General features: G+C 63.9%; 6 protein-coding genes and 1 non-coding gene across 8 annotated transcripts; 6 read left to right on the top strand and 1 right to left on the bottom strand.

Moving 5' to 3' along the window:
• Window positions 1-41: 41 nt before the first annotated feature.
• On the top strand, window positions 42-7014 carry TNPO2 (transportin 2). The gene is made up of 25 exons (XM_065664434.1): window positions 42-259; window positions 639-759; window positions 995-1070; window positions 1195-1344; window positions 1418-1524; window positions 1601-1734; window positions 2164-2245; window positions 2331-2453; window positions 2560-2678; window positions 2760-2820; window positions 3064-3229; window positions 3340-3492; window positions 3568-3793; window positions 4211-4382; window positions 4580-4666; window positions 4759-4866; window positions 4948-5106; window positions 5194-5281; window positions 5363-5461; window positions 5544-5639; window positions 5757-5832; window positions 5926-6025; window positions 6114-6188; window positions 6265-6396; window positions 6496-7014. The coding sequence occupies exons 2-24, from the start codon at window positions 661-663 to the stop codon at window positions 6370-6372; spliced, it is 2664 nt and encodes an 887-aa protein (XP_065520506.1). The 5' UTR covers window positions 42-259; window positions 639-660; the 3' UTR covers window positions 6373-6396; window positions 6496-7014.
• On the top strand, window positions 2925-2991 carry LOC136006440 (small nucleolar RNA SNORD41). The gene has a single exon (XR_010609141.1). It is a non-coding gene; the product is annotated as a small nucleolar RNA SNORD41 (small nucleolar RNA).
• A 363-nt stretch (window positions 7015-7377) lies between the features above and the next one.
• FBXW9 (F-box and WD repeat domain containing 9) lies at window positions 7378-10171 on the top strand. Of its 2 annotated transcripts, none has more exons than XM_065664442.1 (10): window positions 7378-7835; window positions 7970-8109; window positions 8199-8327; window positions 8653-8765; window positions 8844-8935; window positions 9025-9173; window positions 9337-9417; window positions 9501-9590; window positions 9693-9758; window positions 9929-10171. In XM_065664442.1, the coding sequence occupies exons 1-10, from the start codon at window positions 7604-7606 to the stop codon at window positions 10001-10003; spliced, it is 1167 nt and encodes a 388-aa protein (XP_065520514.1). In that variant the 5' UTR covers window positions 7378-7603; the 3' UTR covers window positions 10004-10171. The 2 variants fall into 2 exon arrangements, with proteins under 2 accessions (XP_065520514.1, XP_065520513.1); XM_065664441.1 differs by having other exon boundaries at window positions 7379-7835; window positions 9304-9417.
• A 116-nt stretch (window positions 10172-10287) lies between these two features.
• DHPS (deoxyhypusine synthase) lies at window positions 10288-12321 on the top strand. The gene is made up of 9 exons (XM_065664443.1): window positions 10288-10551; window positions 10625-10786; window positions 10915-11036; window positions 11104-11200; window positions 11276-11362; window positions 11460-11565; window positions 11648-11751; window positions 11827-11952; window positions 12032-12321. The coding sequence occupies exons 1-9, from the start codon at window positions 10351-10353 to the stop codon at window positions 12155-12157; spliced, it is 1131 nt and encodes a 376-aa protein (XP_065520515.1). The 5' UTR covers window positions 10288-10350; the 3' UTR covers window positions 12158-12321.
• On the bottom strand, window positions 12312-14314 carry WDR83 (WD repeat domain 83). The gene is given in 10 exon segments (XM_065664445.1): window positions 12312-12549; window positions 12632-12746; window positions 12835-12943; window positions 13042-13109; window positions 13206-13332; window positions 13403-13451; window positions 13550-13655; window positions 13739-13824; window positions 13826-13860; window positions 14151-14314. Coding segments are annotated over 10 exon segments (972 nt in total). The 5' UTR covers window positions 14275-14314; the 3' UTR covers window positions 12312-12396.
• On the top strand, window positions 14274-16302 carry WDR83OS (WD repeat domain 83 opposite strand). The gene is made up of 4 exons (XM_065664446.1): window positions 14274-14376; window positions 14463-14568; window positions 16021-16118; window positions 16196-16302. The coding sequence occupies exons 1-4, from the start codon at window positions 14342-14344 to the stop codon at window positions 16260-16262; spliced, it is 306 nt and encodes a 101-aa protein (XP_065520518.1). The 5' UTR covers window positions 14274-14341; the 3' UTR covers window positions 16263-16302.
• A 103-nt stretch (window positions 16303-16405) lies between these two features.
• On the top strand, window positions 16406-22712 carry MAN2B1 (mannosidase alpha class 2B member 1). The gene is made up of 22 exons (XM_065664435.1): window positions 16406-16903; window positions 17238-17343; window positions 17728-17901; window positions 18272-18465; window positions 18549-18681; window positions 18949-19091; window positions 19182-19298; window positions 19384-19466; window positions 19554-19674; window positions 20095-20173; window positions 20244-20353; window positions 20557-20664; window positions 20745-20861; window positions 20930-21124; window positions 21250-21347; window positions 21416-21539; window positions 21615-21733; window positions 21818-21919; window positions 21991-22078; window positions 22160-22240; window positions 22313-22550; window positions 22624-22712. Exons 1-21 carry the CDS (start codon window positions 16820-16822, stop codon window positions 22529-22531), a joined length of 2595 nt encoding a protein of 864 aa, XP_065520507.1. The 5' UTR covers window positions 16406-16819; the 3' UTR covers window positions 22532-22550; window positions 22624-22712.
• The last annotated feature ends 420 nt before the right edge of the window (window positions 22713-23132 follow it).

The following is a 23132-nucleotide window of genomic DNA, read 5'->3' as shown; positions in this document are numbered from 1 at the left end:
GGCGGAAGCGCCCACTGCGCATTCTCGTGCCCGCCCACCCTTTTCCACGTGGCCCCGCCCCCGCGCCACGTGACGCGGCCCGTCCTTCCCGCGCGGGGCGGACGGTGGCCGCCGGGGGTCAGCGCCCGCGTGTCGCGCTAGGGCCCCGCCGGTGACCCCCCCCCTTCCCCGTTAACTCTCCCCCCCCCCCCCCCCCCGTATCTGGGACACCCCCCCCCTTTCCACTGTGCACCGGGACCCCCCCTTCAACCCCGGACAGGTACGGAAGCGGCGCGGGGCCTGGTGGCACCGGCGGGGGGGTAGGGGGGGCGTTATGTCGGTAAATGGGCGTTGGGGGGGTGGGATGGGGATGCGATGGCGGGAGAGAGCTGGGGGGGCACAACCGGGTGCTTTTATGGGGGGGGGATTACGGGGGTCAAACAAGAGCTGGTGGGGGGAATAAAAAGGGGGGGGGTGTTATGGAGGCCAAGCCGGAGCTCGGGGTTGCAAATTGGGAGGGGGGGGGGGAGAACAAAGGGGGGGTTATAATCAAAAGGGGGGGCTGTAATACCGGGGTTATGGGGTCAAAGAGAGGCTGGGGGTGCAAATGGGGAGCTCTACCCCTTGTATTCCCCTTACCCCCTGTTGCCCCCCCCCAGGCTGTGTGCCCCCACCGGAGCCATGGACTGGCAGCCGGACGAGCAGGGCCTGCAGCAGGTCCTGCAGCTGCTCAAGGACTCGCAGTCACCCAACACAGCCACGCAGCGCGTGGTGCAGGATGTATCCCCCCCCCCGGAACATCCCCCGGTGTCCCCAGCATCCCCCCCCCCTCCCCGTTCTCAAACCCACCCCCCCCCACACACACACACACCTTGCCCCAGTCCCCCTCCTGGTGCCCCCAGCCCCTCCTTCCTGGTGGCCCCCCCCCCCCCCCTCTGTGTACCCAGCACCGCCCCCCGTGGCCCCCACACCCCGCCCATGGTGTCCCCAGCACCATCCTTAACTTACGGATCAGAAACTGAAGCAGTTGAACCAATTCCCCGACTTCAACAACTACCTGATCTTCGTCCTCACGCGCCTCAAGTCTGAAGGTCGGGGGGGCCACAGGCATTTGGGGGGTTCCAGAGGTGGATGCAGGAGCCAAGCTGTCCATTCCTGGCTCAGCAGTCCCTGCAGCCCCCCCATAAGCCTTTGTCGTTGTCCCCCCCCCCCCAGATGAGCCAACGCGGTCTCTGAGCGGCCTCATCCTGAAGAACAATGTTAAAGCCCATTTCCAGAGCTTCCCGCAGCCCGTGGCCGAGTTCATCAAGCAGGAATGTCTCAACAACATCGGCGACGCCTCCTCCCTAATCCGAGCCACCATTGGTGAGTGGGGGGGGGCATCCCCAAGCATTTCTGCCCCCCACTTGGTGCTAACAACCACCCCGTTCCCATCCAGGCATCCTCATCACCACGATCGCCTCCAAGGGGGAGCTGCAGATGTGGCCAGAGCTGCTCCCTCAGCTCTGCAACCTTCTCAACTCCGAGGACTACAACACGTGTGAGGTGTGTGGGGCCTGGGGAGGTCACCGGGAGGGGGGGGGCGGTCTGTGCGTGGGGCTGACCCCTCCTTGGCACCCAGGGAGCGTTTGGGGCCCTGCAGAAGATCTGTGAGGACTCCTCCGAGCTCCTGGATAGCGACGCGCTCAACCGGCCCCTCAACGTCATGATCCCCAAATTCCTTCAGTTTTTCAAGCACTGCAGTCCCAAGATTAGGTACTGGGGGAGGGCTTTGGGGGCACACCCGCTGCAGCCCCATGGTGGGGTTGGGGGCCGCTCAGGAGGGTTGGGAATGTTGGGGGGCTGCCCCCAGCCATCATGGTGGCTGTTGGATGAGGTGGGGTGGGAAATGGGTGATTCCTGTGCCCAGAGCCACGGGCTGGGATTTGCACTGGGGGTGTCCTCATCCTTCTCTCTAATTCCATTTGTGCCCCCCCCCTCCCAGCCCGTGGTGATGATTTAGGGGTCCTCCACCCAGACTGGGCACTTAAAGCTCGGCCAACATCATCCTATGGGGCTCATCCTATGTGTGTGTGTCCCAAGTGTGGACTGGAGCAAGCCTGTGGGGTGCTGGGGTAGGGGGGATTGGGGCTGCCCCCCTTCTCCTTTTCACCTCATTTGCTAACACACACACTCTTTGCCCAGGTCTCACGCCATTGCCTGTGTCAACCAGTTCATCATGGACCGGGCTCAGGCACTGATGGAGAACATCGACACCTTCATCGAGGTGAGTGAAACCTCCCAATGGGAGCAGCTCCGAGAGGGGGCAGCAGCAAGTGTGTGTGTGTGTGTATCCCCTCTTTCCTCCCCAGCACCTCTTTGCTTTGGCTGTGGATGAGGACCCTGAGGTGCGGAAGAACGTGTGCCGTGCACTGGTGATGCTGTTGGAGGTGCGCATCGACCGCCTCATCCCCCACATGCACAGCATTATCCAGGTGAGGCCTTGAGCAGCAAAAAGCGGGGGAAGGAGCCCATTGGACCCCCCCCCCCCCAGTGGGTGAGTTTTGGGGTTCATATGTTGTGTCACCCCCTTCCCTGCAGTACATGCTGCAGCGGACACAGGACAGTGACGAGAACGTGGCCCTGGAGGCCTGTGAGTTCTGGTTGACATTGGCCGAGCAGCCCATCTGCAAGGAGGTGCTGACCTCCCATCTGGTGCAGTGAGTGCTCAGAGCACCCCCACCTCGTCCCATAGCACCCACAGGACCCTCCTCACCCCTTAATTTCCCCCTCTTTTCCAGGCTTATCCCCATACTGGTGAATGGTATGAAGTACTCGGAGATTGACATCATCCTGCTCAAGGTGTGAGGTTGGGGTGGGAATGGGAAGGGGGCTCCTTCTGCACTGTGAGGCTGGAAGTGGTTAAACTGGAGGGGCTGGGACAGCAGGAGCCACCCCGAGCCCCCCTGGATGTGATGACAGCTTCAGAGCTGATGCTGGTGATGGCTGTTGTGTTCGTACTGTCTGATCCATGGGGCTGAGGATCCCTAGGGTAGGTGATGGAGGTTCCCTGTGGTGTGACATGATGTCCCCTTGTCCCTACAGGGGGACGTGGAGGAGGACGAGGCCATTCCCGACAGTGAGCAGGACATCAAGCCCCGCTTCCACAAGTCCCGCACGGTCACGCTGCAGCATGAGGAGGAGCGGGCACAGGACCCTGAGGATGCAGAAGATGAGGATGACGATGACACCCTCTCCGACTGGAACCTGAGTATGGGGGTGCCCTTTGTGGGGTGCCAGCCTCGGCTTTGGGGGGGGATAAAACCCAACATGGGATGAGATGGAGCTCGTTGGGTTGGGATTGAAGCCCTGGCCCCGCAGGGAAGTGCTCAGCCGCTGCGCTGGACGTCCTGGCCAATGTCTTCCGGGAAGAGCTGCTCCCACATCTGCTCCCACTGCTCAAGGAGCTGCTTTTCCACCCTGAGTGGGTCATCAAGGAGTCAGGCATCCTGGTGCTGGGGGCTATTGCTGAAGGTAGGTACTGTGCTCATGGTGCTGGAGGCCATTGCTGAAGGTGGGTGCTGTGCATGACGGTGCCCCTGCCCGCAGGCTGCATGCAGGGGATGGTGCCGTACCTGCCCGAGCTGATCCCACACCTCATCCGGTGCCTGGCGGACAAGAAGGCGCTGGTGCGCTCCATTGCGTGCTGGACGCTGAGCCGCTACGCGCACTGGGTGGTCAGCCAGCCCCCTGACATGTACCTCAAGCCTCTCATGACCGAGCTCCTCAAGCGCATTCTCGACAGCAACAAGCGGGTGCAGGAGGCTGCCTGCAGGTACAGGGACAGTGGGGACCCCTCCCCGGGTTGGGGGTTTGGGTGCTGGATCTAAGTGGGAGGAGGAGTTTGAGGTGCTGTGATGAAGGAGGGGCAGAGCAGGCCACAGAGATTAACTGCTCTGGAGCCAGGCTGGGAGCTGGGAAGAAGAGGCTGGAGAAGGCTCCAGGGGGGACTTCAGAGCAGCTCCCAATGCTTAAAGGGGCTATGAGAAACCTGGAGAGGGACTTTGAACAAGGGATCGAGGAATGGGATGAGGAGGAACAGCTTCCACTGGGAAGAAGAATTTGAGTTAGCATCTCAGGAAGAAGTGCTGTGGAACAGTGGAATGGGTTGAATGGAGGTTTGGATGAAGCATCCCTGGCGGTGTTGGAATGGGGTTGAGGGGGGATCCTGACTCTTCCTCCTCCTGCTCAGCGCCTTCGCCACGCTGGAGGAGGAGGCGTGCACAGAGCTGGTGCCATACCTCAGCTTCATCCTGGACACGCTGGTCTTTGCCTTTGGCAAGTACCAGCACAAGAACCTGCTCATCCTCTATGATGCCATTGGGACCCTGGCTGACTCCGTGGGGCACCACCTCAACCAGCCGGTATGGTGCGGGATGTTCCCGTTCACCCCGCTGTGTCCTTCTCCATGGCCCAGGCCTGGGACCCATGATGACAAGTGCCAACAGACATTCGAATCCCGAAGTGCCAGTGTGGATCTCTCTGCTCTGATGGTCCCTGGGCTGAGGGGGGCTGCCCCCTGTGTGTATCCCCTTCCCCATGCTGGGATCTCTCCCATTAGGAATACATCCAGAAGCTGATGCCTCCACTCATCCAGAAGTGGAATGAGCTGAAGGATGAAGACAAGGACCTTTTCCCACTGCTGGAGGTGAGCTGGGAGGTGCAGAGGGCAGCACCTGGGAGCTGATCTGTGCCCTAATCCCCCTTCCACCCCGTTGCTGTCCTCCCCATCACCTGCAGTGCCTGTCCTCGGTGGCCACCGCACTGCAGAGTGGTTTCCTGCCCTACTGTGAGCCCGTCTACCAGCGCTGCGTCACCCTGGTGCAGAAGACACTGGCTCAAGCCATGGTGAGCCCTTGGGTGCGGGGGTTGCTGGGGGGTATCATCCCCTTCATGAGGTGACTATGGGGGTCCTGTATCCCCACCCAGATGTACAACCAGCACCCAGAGCAGTATGAAGCCCCTGATAAGGATTTCATGATCGTGGCCCTGGACCTGCTCAGTGGCTTGGCCGAAGGGCTTGGCTGCCACGTGGAGCAGTTGGTGGCTCGGAGCAACATCATGACACTGCTTTTCCAGTGCATGCAGGTAAAGGGAGGACTCCCCTTTTCCACCTAGGAGCCCCCCAGCCCAGTTTGGGGGTCCCCAGGCTCAGCCCCTGCCTGCTGCCCACAGGACACCATGCCTGAGGTGCGGCAGAGCTCCTTCGCCCTCCTGGGTGACCTCACCAAGGCTTGTTTCGTGCACGTCAAGCCCTGCATTGGTGCGTGTGGGGCTTGAATAAAGGGGGGAAAGCCCAGAATGATGTTTGGGGGGGCTGGCACTGAGTCTGTTCCCACCCCAGCTGAATTCATGCCCATCCTGGGCACCAACCTCAACCCTGAGTTCATCTCTGTCTGCAACAACGCGACCTGGGCCATTGGGGAGATCTGCATGCAGATGGGTGAGTGGTTTGGGGCCCCCTCAGCCCCCCAAAAGCTCAGCTGAGCTCCCCCAATCCTGATACCTCCCCCGCTTGCTTGCAGGGGCAGAGATGCAGCCGTACGTCCAGATGGTGCTCAACAACCTGGTAGAGATCATCAATCGCCCCAACACCCCCAAAACCCTCCTAGAAAACACAGGTAAGGGGGGGTGGCATGGCACAGAGGGATCCCCAAGTGGGAGTTTGGGGGGGACTGGTTGCTGGGGGGAGCTCCTTCTGCTGCTGTGTGTCCCAAATCCCCTCCCTGTACCCTCAGCCATCACCATTGGGCGCTTGGGCTTCGTGTGCCCACAGGAGGTGGCCCCCATGCTGCAGCAGTTCATCCGGCCCTGGTGAGTCGGGGGGCTAAGCTTTGGGGTTCTCATACCGCCTAATAGGAGGGCAGGTGTCACTGAACCCCACTCTCTCCCTCCCTCCTCCTGCAGGTGCACATCTCTCCGGAACATCCGGGACAATGAAGAGAAGGACTCAGCTTTCCGAGGCATCTGTGTGATGATTGGGGTGAACCCTGGGGGGGTCGTGCAGGTATTGGGGAGTGGGGGGGGGGGGCACCCAGCAGTGGTTTTGGGGTGCTGGTGTGGGGGTTATCCCATTATAACACTTCCCCCCCCAGGACTTCATTTTCTTCTGTGATGCTGTCGCATCCTGGGTGAGCCCCAAAGATGACCTGCGGGACATGTTCTATAAGGTCAGATGGGGACAGTGGGGACTCCCCCCCGATGAGGGGTCCCCCTTAGTGTCAAGCTCCCTCTTCCCCTACCCAGATCCTTCATGGCTTCAAGGACCAGGTTGGGGAGGAAAACTGGCAGCAGTTTTCGGAGCAGTTCCCACCTTTGCTCAAGGACCGGCTGGCGGCGTTCTATGGGGTCTAGGCCAAGCCAAAGCATCGGAATCAGGTCTGGGAGGAGGGTGGAGGGTGGAGCTGGAGGGTGGGCAGATGGGCCCCCTCCATGACGAACAGACTCCCCCTGAACCCCTTTTCACCCCTCTTACAGGTCGGGAAGCCGTCGGGACAGTGGTTGGGAGCGGGCATGTCCCCCCCACCGCACCCAGGGAGGGGTTTGGGGGTGCCCTGCGCTGCACCCCGTCCCCTGGGGTGGGGCCCTGCCATTGCTTTCACCCCCGGGGTGTGGAGGGGAAGGAAGGGAAAGGGGGGTTGGGGGTGGGGGGGGGGGGTAGCCCCCCAGAAGGGGCAACCCAAATCCCGGGGGGGGGAGGGGAGAGCAAAAACCGGGGCAAAAGGGTCCAAAACCGGGGATTCCCCCCCTTTTCCGTTGTAGGATGTTTCCACCCCTCCCCCCCGCATGGTGCCTCCCCCCTTGCCCCATCCTCATGCGTAGAACATGTAGAGCGGCCCCGGCCCGGGGGAGGGGGGGGAAGCGGGAGGCCGGGGGGGGGAGGGGGCCGGGCCGAGCCGCCGCCGTTGTGCTTCGTCGTGAGCGAGTCGGTGCCACGTTTCTTGTGGTTTCTTTCCCCGTTTTTTTTTTGTTTTTTTTTTTGTTTGTTTGTTTTTTTCGTTTTTTACCGTTTACAGGGTGGGAATGGGGGGAGGAGGGAGGGGTGTCAGTGGGGGTCCCGCAGGGACGGGGTGCGGGGGGGGAGGGGGGGGGGGGGGGCACGTTCCCCCCTTTTCCTGCTCGGTAAAGAGTCTGTTGATGACCGTCCCCGTCCCGGTGTCGTTTGTTCGGGGGTGGGGGGAGAACACACGAGGTTTGGTTCCGGTGCTTCCGGTGTCCACACGTGGATGTGTCCCGTCGCTTCTCGATGATGTCAACACCAGCGTCTCACGCTCATTGGGCGAGGTGCTGGTCACGGGGTGGGGGGGTTGGAGGGAGGGGGGGTTTTGTCGCGCCGGAAGTGGGGCTTCGGGTGGCCGTGGAGACGGGACGCGGCGGGGCTGGGCCCGGTGCCGGACCGGGCAGGGGGGGAGGGGAGGGGGGGGAAGGGACGGGGGCTTTGAGGGTACCGGGTACCCTCAGCCGGTACCGGGGGCCGCGTTGTTGCGGTGGGTTACGGTACCGGCAGCTCAAAGAGTACCCGAGTGCGGGGTGGGGGACACGAGTTCCGCTATTACCGGGCGCCGCCTTGCTACCCCCCTCAGCCATGGAGGGGCCGGCAGAGGAGCGCGGGGTTCCGGTGCCGCCGCCAGGCGCGGGGTCGCTGCTGTCGCTGCCGCCGGAGCTGCTGCTGCGGATCTGCGGGTACCTCGGGGCACGGGAGGTGCGGGAGGTGCTGCCCCACGTGTGCCGGGCGCTGCGGGCCCTGGCCCGGGACGTCGTTACCTGGCGGCTCCGCCTCCAGCGTAGCGCCCGTGGCCGTTTCCCCGTCCTGGAAGGTGAGGGGTGGGTCCGGGAAGCAACCCCCCCCACCTTCAGCACCCCACATCCCTGCTGCTTAGGGCAAGGCGGGTGCGTTGGTTCCCCCCCCGTCCTCCCCGTCAGGTTTGGGGTCCTCTTTGCCTCCCCGCAGATGAGGGCTTTGACTGGTCGGCCGCCTGCGTGGACCTGGAGGAGCATCTGCAGCGCTGGGGGGGCAACGGGGCACCCATGGAGCACTTCTCCCTGGACGAGGGTCACTTCGCTTCTGTTGACACTGTTCTCCTGCTGCAGGTAGGGCCGTGACAGGCTAAAGGGGGGGCTGTGGAAGTTAAAGGCAGGGGAGGTCCCCACCTCATCTCTGTCCCCTTCCCCTGTCGCAGGGGGGGACTTTGTGTGTGTCAGGGGCCCGCGACCGCAACGTCAACGTGTGGGACCTGCAGCAGCTCGGCCGGGCCCCCGGCAGCGTGCTGGCAAAGACCCTCGGCACTGAGCGCACTGGGACGCACAAGGTGGGGGCATGGGCATTATTCCCCCCCCCCCTCAAGTCCTTGTTGTTGCATACTGGGGGGTTCTGGAGCAGTTGTGAGCCCAGGCCTAGGCATGGGTTTGAGTCTGCTGATATGGGAATGAATGGATTCAGAGGGACCAAGGTGGGAACGTCCTGAGCTCAACCAGAGCTCTGAGTTGGAGTGATCCCAAGGGAAAACTGGAGGAGAAGCTGCCCCATCCCTGGCAGTGCTCAAGGCCAGGTTGGATGGGGCTTGGAGCAGCCTGCTCTAGTGGAAGGTGTCCCTGCCCTCCTTCCCAACCCACCCCCATTCCATGATTCCCAAGGGCTGGGTCTGGTGCTTGGACTCCCAAGACAGCAAAGTGTGCTCAGGCTCCTGGGACAGCACCGTGAAGCTGTGGGACCTGGAGGCTGAGGGGCAGCAGTTTGGGGAGATCAGGTAACACCCTGGGGGAGAGGGTGTTTTGGGGGGCCGGGGGTGGAGGGCAGCTGCTCCCATCCCTTTCCTTGCCTGCAGGGAGAAGGCTGCTGTGCTGTGCTTGTCTTATCGCCCCAACGTCCTCGTCACCGGCACCTTCAACAGGACTGTGACCATCTACGACGTGCGAGGTTGGTGCTGCCCAGGACTGAGGGGGATGGGGTACATAGGATGAAGGGGGGGGTCCCAGCTGAACACCCCCCACCTTGTCCTCCTGCAGCCGGGCAGCCCCCAGTGCACAGCTATAAGGCCCACACCAGCGCGGTCCTGGCCTTGGTGGCCGATGAGCGGCTCATCTTGTCGGGCAGCGAGGACCGGACGCTCGTTGTCTATGATCGACGGGCTGCCAGGGTCCTCCAGCGACTGCAGGTGGGTCCAAAACACCCCTAACATGGGAGGACAAGGGGTGTCTGTCCCTTAGCATGAACTCTAATGGGGGCCCTGAGATGTGGGGGGCAGCAGGAGCCCCTCATGCTCTCTGTACCTGCTCATCCCACAGCTGGAGAGCTATCTGGTCTCCATGTCCTACCAGGGAGCAGAGCTCTGGGCTGGGGACAACCGTGGCCAGGTCTATGTCTTTGGGAACAGCACCGGCAGCTTCCAGCCCACACAGGTAGGGCCCTCGAGGAGGGAGGTTGCGGAGTGCAGGGGGTACCCTGAGCTCTCACACTGGGGTTCTGTGCCCCCTCCGTGCAGTACTTCGATGTAGGGCACCGGCTACAGATCACAGGGCTCTGGCACTCGCTGGGCTCCCTCTACACCACCTCCATCGACAGGTCGCTGCGGGTGAGAGTTCCTCTGTGCCCATCTCACAGCGCTGGGTCTGGGGGGCTCTGACCCCCATGGTGTGGGGCTGGAGCCTGTCAATGGGCTTTTGCTCGGTTGCAGATACACATCCCTACGGACCCTCCCCGCACCATCTGCTCCTGGACGCAAGATGAGGTGCTCAATGGGGTGAGGAGGCTCTCGCACACATGTGTAACCCCTGCACATGCGTGTACACGTGTGTGCAAGCATCCTGCTCTCTGCAGTGTCTTCTGCGATCATCCCAGGACCATGGGTTGCCTGGGGTGGGGCAGTGCCCCCCAAGCAGTGCCCTGACCTTCCTCTTGTTCCCCCCTCAGATCAGCGTGGAGGGTGACGTGGTGGCAGCCGCCTCGGGGGGCCTCTCGGTCGAGGTGTGGAGGCTCCGGACCTGATGCTGCTGCCGCTATTTCGCCTTCACACTGCACCCAAACGGGGTCTCCCTGCCGGGTGCAGGCTCCCGTCTGAGCCCCCCGACAAGGAAGAGCCGCGGGCCGGTCCGGGGCCCTCGCTGGGGCTGGCAGCCTGGTGCTTGTTCCTGGGTATTAAACGGATTTTGCAGACACGGTGGTTTTGGGGCAAAATCGGGCTGGTTTGGGGCAACGCCGGGGATGCAGAGGTCGGCCCCACCCCTCCCCTTTCGCTTTTGGGAGTCTTGCCCCTCCGCGGCCACCGTCCCGCCTTCAAGATGGCGGCGCTCAGCGGCGGCGCGGCGCGGTGAGGAGGAGCGGGCGGGAGCGCGATGGCGGCGCCGGGGCCCGTACCTGCCGCGGCGCTTCGGGCCGTGCTGAGGCCGAGCGCGCCGCTCCCGCCCGACGCCCTCCCGGTGCGCGGCTACGACTTCGCGGGCGGCCCGGACCACGCCGCGCTGCTGCGCTCCTTCCTCAGCACCGGCTTCCAGGCCACCAGCTTCGCGCAGGCCGCCGCCGAGATCCACCGCATGGTGCGGAGCGGGGAGCGGGGACGGGGGGGGGGGTCCCGGGTCCGGTCCTGACCCCGCTCCACCGCCGCCATAGATCGAGGCGAAGCTGGAGCCGCTGAGCGAGGAGGAGCGGGGCCGCGCCGGGCTGGGCGGGCAGCGGCCGCCCTCTGGCTGCACCATCTTCCTGGGCTTCACGTCCAACCTCATCAGCTCCGGCGTCCGGGAGAGCATCCGGTACCTGGTGCAGCGCAACATGGTGCGTGCGGCCTCCGGGGGGTGGCTCTCAGGTCCCCGCGCTGGTGCAAGGAGAGAGGCTTCGCTCTCTGTGTGCTGCGGAATTCCCGGCGTTGTCCCAGCGCTGTCCCGTCCCCCCCCCCCGCCCAGGTGGACGTGCTGGTGACCACGGCCGGGGGGGTGGAGGAAGATCTCATCAAGTGCCTGGCGCCCACCTACATCGGGGACTTCAGCCTCAGGGGTCAGGAGCTGCGCCAGAGCGGGATCAACAGGTACACGGGGTCCCCTTTGGGGCACGGGGGGGTCTCCTCCAGGGCTGTTCCTGATCCTGATTCCCAGGATTGGGAACCTCTTGGTGCCCAACGATAACTACTGCAAGTTTGAGGACTGGTTGATGCCCATCTTGGAGAAGATGGTGGACGAGCAGGAAACGCAGGTGGGGGACACGGAGAGGGGGGACACAGAGGGAGATGTGTGTGCATGGGGGGAGCTCAGTGTGCTGCTCCCACAGGGCACAAAGTGGACCCCGTCAAGGATGATCGCGCGGCTGGGCCAGGAGATCAACAACCCAGAGTCAGTCTGTTACTGGGCACAGAAGGTTGGTGCACACGGTGGGGGGACGACACAGGGGACACAGGATCACCACGGGGGGGGACACCATCCCCTCTTTGCCCGTGCTCACGCTGTGGTTCTAGAACAAGATCCCGGTGCTGAGCCCAGCGCTCACCGACGGCTCCCTCGGGGACATGATCTTCTTCCACTCCTACAAGCGCCCGGGGCTGGTGCTGGATATAGTGGAAGGTCAGTGTGTCCCCTGGGGGGGGCCTGGACCCTGGGGTCCCCCTGGCCATCAGGGTCCCCCATGACAGCACCCATTCCACAGACCTGCGCCTCATCAACACCGAGGCCATCTTTGCGAGGAAGACTGGGATGATCATCTTGGGCGGGGGCCTGGTGAAGCACCACATTGCCAACGCCAACCTCATGGTGAGGACATGGGGGGGACCCCCCCCAAAACCCCCCTTCCCAGGGTCAGGGGTCACCCCCCTTTTTGCCCTGCAGAGGAATGGAGCCGATTTCTCCGTCTACGTGAACACGGCGCAGGAGTTTGATGGCTCCGACTCGGGAGCACGGCCGGATGAGGCTGTGTCCTGGGGCAAGATCCGCATGGATGCCACCCCCGTCAAGGTGGGATGGGGTAAGGGAAGGATTCCGGGGTACCCGTGGGAGAGGTTCCCCAATTCTCACCCTTCTTCCCTGCCCCCAGGTCTATGCTGATGCCTCCCTTGTCTTCCCACTGTTGGTGGCAGAGACGTTTGCCCAGAGAGCTGATGCTTTCCCTTTGGATCCAGCAGGACATGGCGCTGGGGGGGATCTGGAGCCTGGGAAGTGAACCCCCACTTTGGGGGTAGGGTTGAGGACACCCTGTTTGTGAGGGGCTGAGCCCCAACTACCTCTGCAGGGGTTCCGATCCACCCATGTGTTTGTGTACGTGTCCCCTTCCAGTGCTTGTATTTATTTGAGCTGCTCCCAATAAAGTACCCCAGTTCCTCCGCACAGCGGGTTTATTCCTGGAGCTTAGGGAGCACAGAGGGGTCCCCCCCAGGCTGTGACCCCCCCAAACTCTCCACGTCACATCTCTGTATCCCCCTGCTCTTGGAAGGAGTCCTCCCGCCAGAGCTGGGCCTGGCCTTCGGTGGCAGCGAGCAGGCAGGGCAAGGTGGGGTGGAAGGAGAGCGACTGCACCACGCCGTGGCCCACCGGCAAGCTGCGCACGAGTGAGCCCTAAAACCGGGGGCAGTTAGGAGATGGGGGGGACCCCAAACCATGGCTTTGCACCCCTCCCGTGCCTCCTTTACCCCCTTACCTCCACGAGGTCCCAGAAGTAGACTTGTCCATCCTCAGAGGCGCAGCCCACGTGGGTGTCCTGCTCACTTAACACACAGTCCAGCCGGTACGTCGTGCTGCGGTGGCCCTTGTATCTATGGGGGGGACACAGGGGGAAGCTGGGGGTCCCCAAAACTCCTACCCCTGGGGCAGGGCACAGGGCGCTGGGGAGGAGGCTCATACTCGCCCAGCAGCTCGCCCGTGTCTTTGTCCAGCAGGCGCAGTGTGGAGTCAAGGCTGGCAGCAAGGGTGCATTGCCCATCCTTGCTGAAGCACACGCTGGTGATGGGGCCTGGGGAGCACATGGGAGGTTGGGGGGGGTCCACAGGACGCCCCAGTTCGTTTTGGGGCCTGAGCACTCTGTTTTGGGCCCCCCCTGCGCCCACTCACTCCCGACATAGTCACAGTAGAGCTGCCCTGCACGGAGGTCATAGCGTCGAACGTGGCCATCCACAGAGCTGGGGATAAGGTGAGGGGGGAGTTGGTGTTGTGGGGCCCCCGGCTGCACCCGATCGTAGGGCCGGGGCCGGGGGGGGGCTCCCCATGGGCCTCACCCTGAAAGGATCTCATGGCCGGAGAGCTTCACACTGGAGACGCCATCCTTGGCCTCATCCAGGACCTGGACGGGGTCGGGGCGGCGTGAGCGGCAGTCCCAGCACCGGACGGTGGAGTCAATAGAGCCTGGGGGATGGAAAAGGGCATTGGGGGGGCTCAAGTGTTGACAGGGCCCCCCCAAAACCAACTCCCTTACCTGACACAATGATGGTGGCCTCCTCGTTGAACTGCACACAGTTCACTTTCTGTGAGGGAAGCAGGGGGTCAGCGTCAACCCCTCTGGAGCTCCCCAGATCACTCCCAGGCCCCAGTTCCTCCCCCCGCAGCCCCTCTGTATCCTCACCCCCGCGTGTCCGCGGTACTTGCGGAGCACTTGCCCGGTGGCCACGTCCCACAGAGCCACTGTCTTGTCGGCGCCGCAGGAGCAGAGGTGGCTGTTGTCGAAAGAGCTGGCGGGGGACGGACACGGAGGGACCCCGTCAGTGGCTCTGGGGGCTCCACCCGAGAAGCTGCGGTCCCCATTCCCCCTTACCCAGCGGCGTCCAGCACCTCGTAGCCGTGGCCCTGGTAGGAGCGAAGCGCTGTGCCCTTGTGCGGATTCCAGAGCTTGAGAGTCTTGGTCGCTGCCGCAGGTCAGGCAGTAATTCCCGTCCACTGGAATGGGGGGGGGGGGGGGGGGGGGGGGGGGCAATGCGGTGACCCCCCCCCCGCATCCCAAACGACCCGTTCTCAGCCCCAGCAACTGGGGCTCACAGCGAGCCCCCGCAGCGCCCCACACAGCGGGATGAGGACCAGACCCTGCCTCTCTATGGGATAGGAGCAGGAACTGGGGTCTCAGTTGGAACCTGCCCCCCCCCCACCCCCCCCCCCCGGTCCTGGTTCCCCAGGGATGGGACCCGAGTCGCGCTCCCCCCGGGGTCCCGGTCCCCGTTTCCCCCTCGCACCGTTGAAGCGGACGGCGCGCACCGCTCCCTGCCCGCACTCCAGTGTCCGCACCCGCCGCTGCGCGAGCTCGGCCGGCCTGGGCCGGGGCAACGGGAACGCCATTGGCGAGGCTGGGACCGGCATCGAGCAGGAGCCGCGGAGGCTTCTTCCGGCGGGCGGCGGCGGAAGCGGAAGCGGGCGGCGGCGCGGAATGGCGGACCCGCGGAGGCCGGCACGGGTGGCCAGGTGGGAGCGGGGCACCGGGGAGTGTAAACGGGGTGACCGGAGGGGGACCCGGCCGGGACCGGCCCTCTGACAAGCGCCGCCCCCAGGTACAAGCCACCGGCCACCGAGACCAACCCGGCGCTGGAGGACCCCACACCCGACTACATGAACCTGCTGGGGATGGTCTTCAGCATGTGCGGGCTCATGCTTAAGGTGGGGGCACCGGCACCGGGTGGGGACCGTGCCCGGGGCGCTACGGGGACATCGGGACCGTGCCTGGGACGCTATGGGGACACAGGGACCATGCTCAGGGCGCTATGGGGACACAGGGACCATGCCCGGGGCGCTATGGGGACACAGGGACCATGCTCAGGGCGCTATGGGGACACAGGGACCATGCTCAGGGTGCTATGGGGACACAGGGACCATGCTCAGGGCGCTATGGGGACACAGGGACCATGCTCAGGGTGCTATGGGGACACAGGGACCATGCCCGGGGTGCTATGGGGACACAGGGACCGTGCTCAGGGTGCCATGGGGACACAGGGACTGTGCTCAGGGTGCCATGGGGACACAGGGACCATGCTCAGGGTGCTATGGGGACACAGGGACCATGCTCAGGGCGCTATGGGGACACAGGGACCATGCTCAGGGCGCTATGGGGACACAGGGACCATGCTCAGGGTGCTATGGGGACACAGGGACCATGCTCAGGGTGCTATGGGGACACAGGGACCATGCCCGGGGTGCTATGGGGACACAGGGACCATGCTCAGGGCGCTATGGGGACACAGGGACCATGCTCAGGGTGCTATGGGGACACAGGGACCATGCTCAGGGCGCTATGGGGACACAGGGACCATGCTCAGGGCGCTATGGGGACACAGGGACCATGCCCGGGGTGCTATGGGGACACAGGGACCGTGCTCAGGGTGCTATGGGGACACAGGGACCATGCTCAGGGCGCTATGGGGACACAGGGACCATGCTCAGGGTGCTATGGGGACACAGGGACCGTGCTCAGGGTGCCATGGGGACACAGGGACCATGCTCAGGGCGCTATGGGGACACAGGGACCATGCTCAGGGCGCTATAGGGACACAGGGACCATGCTCAGGGCGCTATGGGGACACAGGGACCATGCCCGGGGTGCTATGGGGACACAGGGACCGTGCTCAGGGTGCCATGGGGACACAGGGACTGTGCTCAGGGTGCCATGGGGACACAGGGACCATGCTCAGGGTGCCATGGGGACACAGGGACTGTGCTCAGGGTGCCATGGGGACACAGGGACCATGCCCGGGGCGCTATGGGGACATCGGGACCATGCCTGGGGCGCTATGGGGACACAGGGACTGTTCCTGGGACGCTATGGGGACAGAGAAACCATGCCCAGGGTGCCATGGGGACACAGGGACTGTTTCTGGGACGCTATGGGGACACAGGGACTATGCTCAGGGTGCTACGGGGACATTGGGACCGTGCCTGGGGCTCTATGGGGACACAGGGACCGTGCCCAGGGCACTCTGGGGACACAGGAACTATGCTCAGGGTGCTACGGGGACATTGAGACCGTGCCTGGGGCTCTATGGGGACACAGGGACCATGGTCAGGGTGCTGTGGGGTCACAGCGCCCACGCCCATGCTGTACCCCCTCACCCGCAGCTGAAGTGGTGCGCCTGGATCGCCGTCTACTGCTCCTTCATCAGCTTCGCCAACTCCCGCAGCTCCGAGGACACAAAGCAGATGATGAGCAGCTTCATGTGAGTGGCGGCTGGGCCGGGGGCCGCGTTCCCTGCCGAGCAGGCACTGGAGCCGGTCTCTTTCCTCCCTGCTGCAGGCTCTCCATCTCGGCCGTGGTCATGTCCTACCTGCAGAACCCGCAGCCCATGTCTCCACCATGGTGACGGCCGGGGCCGGCGCAATAAAGGGGCTGCTTCGCCTGGACCCTGCTTGGAGCCCCCTGAGGCTTGGGAAGGGACCCACAGGGGCACATGGGGGCGTCCGGGAGGGGGGCTGAGGAGAGCCCTTGGCTCTGGGTGCGCTGCTGCCGGGGGCGGCTTTTCGACGCCCCATTGGAGGAGAAAGCTGCCCTTCACTCCCTCTCCACCAACCACGGCTCATCGAGGGCGGAGTTTCGGGAGCCGTCGCATGTGATTGGTTACTGGGCGTTGCCCGGAGCGGCTGCTGACTCCCGCTCCTGAAGGCGGGGCTCGCGGTGTCAATCGGGGCTCTTCTCTTCCTCATTGGCTCGAGTTCGCTACGTCACCGCCCACTTCGGGGGAGTGCCTTGGCGGCTTCCTGTTACTCCCCGCCTGCGTGCGCATCAGCCAATCAGAGAGCGGGACTCTCTCTCCCCTTGCCGCCCATTGGCTGTCGCTGTTAGAGGGGGTGGGGTGGGGAGCTCCTGGTCCCCCCTCGGGTCATGTGAACGGCTGGTCATGTGACACCGCCTGCGAGCGGTATGGCGGCGCCCGGGGCGGCGGTGGCAGTTCCGCTGCTGCTGCTTGGGGCGGCGGCGGCGGCGGCCGTGGGCTGCGGGTATAAGGTTGGACCAGGCATGAACGGGGGGGGACAGGGACCGGGAACGGGGGCTGGGAGAGGCTGAAGGGAACTGGGGGAACCGGAAGAGAGCGGATGGGAGAAGCAGTGCGGGGTTGGCAGAGGGAAACTGGGCCTGGGGAATGGGAAGGGAAAGTGCCCGGCAAGGGCTGGGTGTGAGAGGCTGGGACGGGGCCCGTGAGGGGGGATTGAGGATACTGGGGCTGTCACTGTTTCCTCTGCAACGGCTTCCTCCGGAAACACTGGGGGGGACGGGAGGGGGGAAGGCTCCGAAGGCACAGCCCCGGATGAATCCCTTGAGAATCCGCTTGTGCCGGCAGTCCTGTCCCCCGACGCACCCTGACCTCCTCAACGTGCACCTTGTGCCCCACACGCACGACGACGTGGGCTGGCTCAAGACGGTGGAGCAGTACTTCTACGGAGGTGGTGTGTCTGTCACCGTGGGGGGGCTGGTCCCCAAGGCCACTGTGCGGGTGGAATTGACGTCCATGAGGCCACCACAGGGACAGTGATGTCCCCAAGGCCACCATGGGGGTGGAAGTGACGTCCCCAAGGCCACCACAGGGACAGTGGTGACATCCCCAGGGCCACCGTAGGGGTGAAGCATTGCCAAATGCAGGTGGAGCAATGCTGAGACCCCTTTGTGTTCACCCCTCCCATTATATGCCCTGGCTGTTGTGTCTCCCCCACCCTCTGGCCATTCCTGTGCCCCTGTCCCTGACGTGCCATAACCACCACTTCCCCCCGATGCCACTTGTGTCCCCATGGCTGTTACCATGTCCCTGTGCCCCCCCCGGTTGTCTCTGTTAGTGCGGAATGATGTGCAGCACGCGGGCGTTCAGTACATCCTGGACTCGGTGGTGGCTCAGCTGCTGGCCGAGCCCTCCCGGCGCTTCATCTATGCCGAGGTGGCTTTTCTGGCTCGCTGGTGGCGGCTGCAGGACGAGGCAACCCGGAACACCGTGCGCCAGCTCGTGGAGCAGGGTGCGGGGGGACCTGGGGGCGCCTCGGGGTGGGGTCCTGTGTCCCTGAGGACCATGGGGGGCACATAGGAGGGGGTTGAGGGGGGTACACAGGGACGTGGGGAGGGATTGAGGTATCATGGGGGCAAAAGGGGACATGGTGGGGATTGGGGTGTCACTGGGGGCACACAGGGACATGGGGCAAGATGTACATGGGGTAGGGTGTGCATCGAGGGGGGGGATGAGGAGCCTGGGGGGGAACCCAGAGGGACTTGGGGTGCTGCTGGCAGGAGGTGCCCCTGTCCCCCTCTCCATTCCCTTGTCTCAATACCCTAATGTCACGCTGTCCGCTATATCCCCCCATTCCCTGTCTCCCCTGTGCGGTCCCGCAGGGCGGCTGGAGCTGGTGGGGGGTGGCTGGAGCATGGCGGACGAGGCGGTCACTCACTACAGCGCAGGGCTTGAGCAGCTGGGGCTGGGCCGGGGCTTCCTGCGCCGGGAGCTGGGGCCGTGCGGCACCCCCCGCCTGGCCTGGCAGATCGACCCCTTTGGCCACTCGCGGCAGAGCGCAGCCATCTTTGCGCAGGTGGGACCCCCCCAGAGGCCTCCTGCTCCCCCTGCGGGGTACGCAGCTCTGAGCACCTCTTCTCTACCCCCCCCACCCCGCAGATGGGCTATGATGGGCTGTTCCTGGGCCGTGTGGATCACCAGGACAAGGTGCAGCGGGAGCAACACCGGGAGCTGGAGCTGCTCTGGAGGACGAGTGGGAGCCTCCAGAGCCCCAGCTCCGACCTCTTCACCGGTGGGACCCCCCCCTCCCCCAGGCTCTGGGACCTTCCCCTCTGTATCCTCATCTCAACTTTCCCATCCCTGTGTCCCCATCCTATCTTTCCCATCCCTATATCCCTATCCCAGCTCTCCTGTCCCCATATCCCCATTCCAGCTCTCCCATGCCTATATCCCTGTCCTATCTCTCCTGTCCCTATATCCCCGTCCCAGGGCTGCTTCTACCCCTGTCCCCACCCCAGCCACTCCATCCCATGCTGACAAAGGGGGGGACCATCCCCAGGCATCCTCCCCAATGTCTACAACCCCCCCACGGGCTTCTGCTGGGACCAGCTTTGCTCCGACCCCCCCGTGGTGGATGGGGACAGCGAGGAGAACAACGTGGCCTCCATCGTCTCCACCTTCCTGGACGTCGCCACCAAGCAGGTGGGTATCCAAGCACTGGGTACCTCTGAGGGGGTATCCCATGGGATTGGGGTGGTTCCTGACCTATCCTTGTGTCCCTTCCCCCCCAAGGCCGAGCATTATCGCACCAACCACATCATCATGACAATGGGCTCCGATTTTCACTATGAGAATGCCAACCTGTGGTTCAAGAACATGGACAAGCTCATTGCCCACGTCAATGCTCGGGTGCGGGGTCCTCCCACCACGTCCCTCCTGCTTGCTGTTGTCCCCACCCCCCAGCCCCAGCTCACCCCATCCATGGCTTTTCCAGCAAGCCAATGGCAGCCGTGTCCATGTCCTCTATTCCACCCCATCCTGCTACCTGTGGGAGCTGCACCAGGCCAACCTCTCCTGGTGAGGCTCAGAGGATGAAGGGGGACCCTGGGCTTGGGGTGGGGAGGGATGGATGGATCCATGGATACAGCCTGGATTTCCCTTCAGGTCCCTGAAGATGGATGATTTCTTCCCTTACTCGGATGGGCCCCACCAGTTCTGGACGGGTTATTTCACCAGCCGCCCAGCCCTGAAGCGCTACGAGCGCCTCAGCAACAACTTCCTGCAGGTGGGAATGTCCCTGGCCCCATCACAAGCATGGCATGGGGTGGATTGGAAGGGACCTTAAAGCTCATCCAGCTCCTACATACATGGGCAGGGACACCTTCTGTTAGAGGAGGTTTCTCCAAGCCCTATCCAACCTGGATGGTTCATCCCAATCTTCTGTCTTCAACCCACCCCAGTGTCCCACCACCCTCACAGGGAAGAGCTTCCTTATATCCCATATAGTTCTTCCCTTTTCCGCTTGGAAGCTGTTCTTCCTCATCTCATCCCTTTTCCAGAGCTTCTCTCTTACAGCCTCTTTATGCACTGGGAGCTCCTCTAAGCCCTTCCTGGAGCCTTCCCATCTCCAGGCTCTCATTTCCAGCTCTCCCACCCTGTGCTCCCAAGGGCAGGACCCATCTCAACCCCTCCATCCATCCCACAGATCTGCAGCCAACTGGAGGCACTGGCAGGAGCAGCAGCACGGGATGGTCCCTATGGGCCTGGGGACAGCTCTGTGCTCCGTAAGTGCTGGGGTGGGACCCCTGGGACTCCCCCCTGCACCCCCTTAGTGTCTCCTTTGTCCCCTGGTAGGTGAAGCCGTGGCCGTGGCCCAGCACCATGATGCTGTGACCGGCACCGAGAAGCAGCACGTGGCCAATGACTACGCCAAGCAGTTGGCGGTGGGGTGGGAGAGGTGTCAGGTAGGGCCCCAATGCTGGGGTTGGGGTGCAGATGGAGTTGGGGGGGGGCACAGATGGGGTTTGGGGTGACATCATCATGTCCGTGGAGTGTGGAGATGGGGGACAGGAGCCAGTGCTCGAGCCCCTGCCCCAGCTGGTGCTTTGGGGACCCACTGGGTGAGCCATGGTGGGGACCCTCATGTGTCCCCCCCTTTTCCTGCCAGCTCCTGGTCTCCAATGCTCTGTCCAGCCTCAGCGGCACCAAGGAGACCTTCACGTTCTGCAACAGCCTCAACATCAGCGTCTGCCCCTTGACCGAGGCCTCCAGCCAGGTGAGTGGAGACCCGGGGAGACCTGGGAGGCTCTGTGGGGGACCAGGCAGGGCTCATGGCCCTTGTCCCTGTGTCCCCAGTTCCTTGTCCTCCTCTACAACCCGCTGGGACGCCGCGTGTCCTGGCCCATCCGCCTGCCAGTCCATGGAGTGTCCTACACGGTCACAGACCCCCGTGGCCAGCCTGTGCCCAGTGAGGTGAGCCCGGACCCCATGTGTGCCCCCTTGTCCCTGTGTCCCTAGCTCACCCTGTGCCCTGTTCCCAGGTTGTCCCTGTGTCCATTGTCACCCATGGGCTGCGTGGGAATGATGTTGGGGCCATGCAGGAGCTGCTGTTTCAAGCCTCAGCACCCGCTCTGGGCTTCAGTACCTTCACGGTGACACGGTCACACCATGGGGATCCCCGTGTCCCCCCCATCCAGGCCACGGTGCTGCCACAGCCATGGGACATCCACAACGAGGCATGGGCCCGGCCTGGGGTTTGGTGGAGCCCCATTTCCCTTGTCCCAGTTAAACCAGTGCTGCAGTAACTGGAGGAGCTGGGGCAGGGGCAGACATTGAAGCTGCTGCCATCCCAACCCTGCAGCATCTCCGAGTGCTGTTTGACCCCCTCACTGGGCACCTGAAGGAGATCCAGAACCTGGCCAAGAACATCTCGCTGCCCATCTTCCAGAGCTTCTACTGGTGAGCACTGGTGGGGTCCCTCCCGTGGGACCTTCCTGCACCACCTCTCACCATCCCTCTCCTCCCAGGTACAACGCCAGCATTGGCAATGACGAGAGCTCCCAGGCTTCTGGAGCCTACATCTTCCGTCCCAACAGCTCCGAGCCCATCCCTGTCTCTGGCTCCAAGCGGATCTCCACATCCCTCGTGAAGGTGGATGGCCCCGGGGGTGCCCTCAGCTCTGGGGGTGCCCCTGAGGGTGCTTATCCCCCACTGTGGCCCTTGCAGAACACGCTGGTGCAGGAGCTTCACCAGACCTTCTCCTCGTGGTGCTCCCAGGTGGTGCGGCTCCACGTGGGGCAGCCCTATGTGGAGCTGGAATGGACTGTGGGCCCCATCCCCGTGGAGTGAGTGAGAAACCAGGGTGCAGGGGGGCTCCCGAGGAGGTGGGACCCCCCCAAACCCTGCTGCTCCTGCCCTACCTCTGGCAGGGATGGCTGGGGCAAGGAGATCATCAGCCGCTTCCAGACGCCACTGCAGACACAAGCCCGGTTCTACACTGACTCCAACGGGCGGCAGATCCTGGAGCGCAGGTTGGAGCCGGCTCATTGTGACCCCCCCCGTGTCCCCCCGATGCCCTAACCAAGCTGTGCCTCACACCCAGGCGTGACCATCGTCCCACATGGAACCTGAGCCAGACAGAGCCTGTGGCAGGGAATTACTACCCTATCACCAGCCGCATCTTCATCAAGGTACCAGCGTTGGGGTGGCAGCAGGGGCTGAGCCCGGGGCAGAGCTTATCACACATGTGGCTCTTCCCTCCCTGCCCATAGGACAAGAAGGTCCAGCTGACGGTGCTCACGGATCGCTCCCAGGGTGGCAGCAGCATCTCCGATGGCTCCTTGGAGCTCATGGTGATGGACCAGGGTGCGGGGGTGTCCCCGGGGGTACCAGCGGTGCCATAACCCCCCTCCATCCCCATCCAGGTCCATCGGCGGCTCCTGTACGATGACGACCGCGGGGTGGGGGAGCCGCTGCTGGAGCAGGGCACGGACCGGCAGGGTCTGGTGGTCCGCGGCCGCCACCTCCTGCTGCTGGACACGGTGCAAGCGGCAGCCGACGGGCACCGCCTGCGGGCACAGGAGCTCTTCATGGCCCCATACCCGGTGCTGGCGCCCGGGGGGGGCCCATCCTACCGGCCCTGAGCAGCCAGGCCTGCGGGAGGTGAGGGCAGGGGGGCACGGGGGGGTACACGGGGGGGGATATGCATCCCCATTGCTCGCTGTCCCCATTGCAGTTCTCAGCGCTGCGCCAGGAGCTGCCTCCCAGCATCCACCTCCTGACGTTGGCCCCCAGGGATGCTGGAACCCTCCTGCTGCGGCTGGAGCACCAGTTTGAGAGCGGGGAGAGCAGGAACAGCTCCCAGCCCGTCACCATCGACCTGCTGGTGAGCCACGACCCCCCCTGCCCCTTCCCAAGGCTTCCAGAGGTGACCCCACTCCTGCTCCTGGCGTGATTCCCAACATCCTTTCCCAGGACCTGTTCTCAGCGTTCACCATCACCTCAGTGCAGGAGATGAGCCTAGGGGGGGACCAGCCCCTCGATGCCATCTCTCGCCTGGTCTGGACCCCGGCCACAGGTACAGGCGGAGGTCTAAGGGGGGGCATGGGGGAAGGGGACTGCAGCTTCCCCACACCCCTTCCCACTTCCCCATAGGTCCAGCCCAGTCCCAACCAGTGGCCAAACTGGACCCACGGCGGGTGACACTGCAGCCTATGGACATCAGAACATTCCTGGTGCACTATG

The sequence above is a fragment of the Lathamus discolor genome, unplaced genomic scaffold (assembly GCF_037157495.1).
Source record: "Lathamus discolor isolate bLatDis1 unplaced genomic scaffold, bLatDis1.hap1 Scaffold_197, whole genome shotgun sequence".
Classification (NCBI taxonomy): domain Eukaryota; kingdom Metazoa; phylum Chordata; class Aves; order Psittaciformes; family Psittacidae; genus Lathamus; species Lathamus discolor.
The sequence above is the reverse complement of the archived record's forward strand: the minus strand, read 5'-3'. Positions and strand labels throughout refer to the sequence as shown.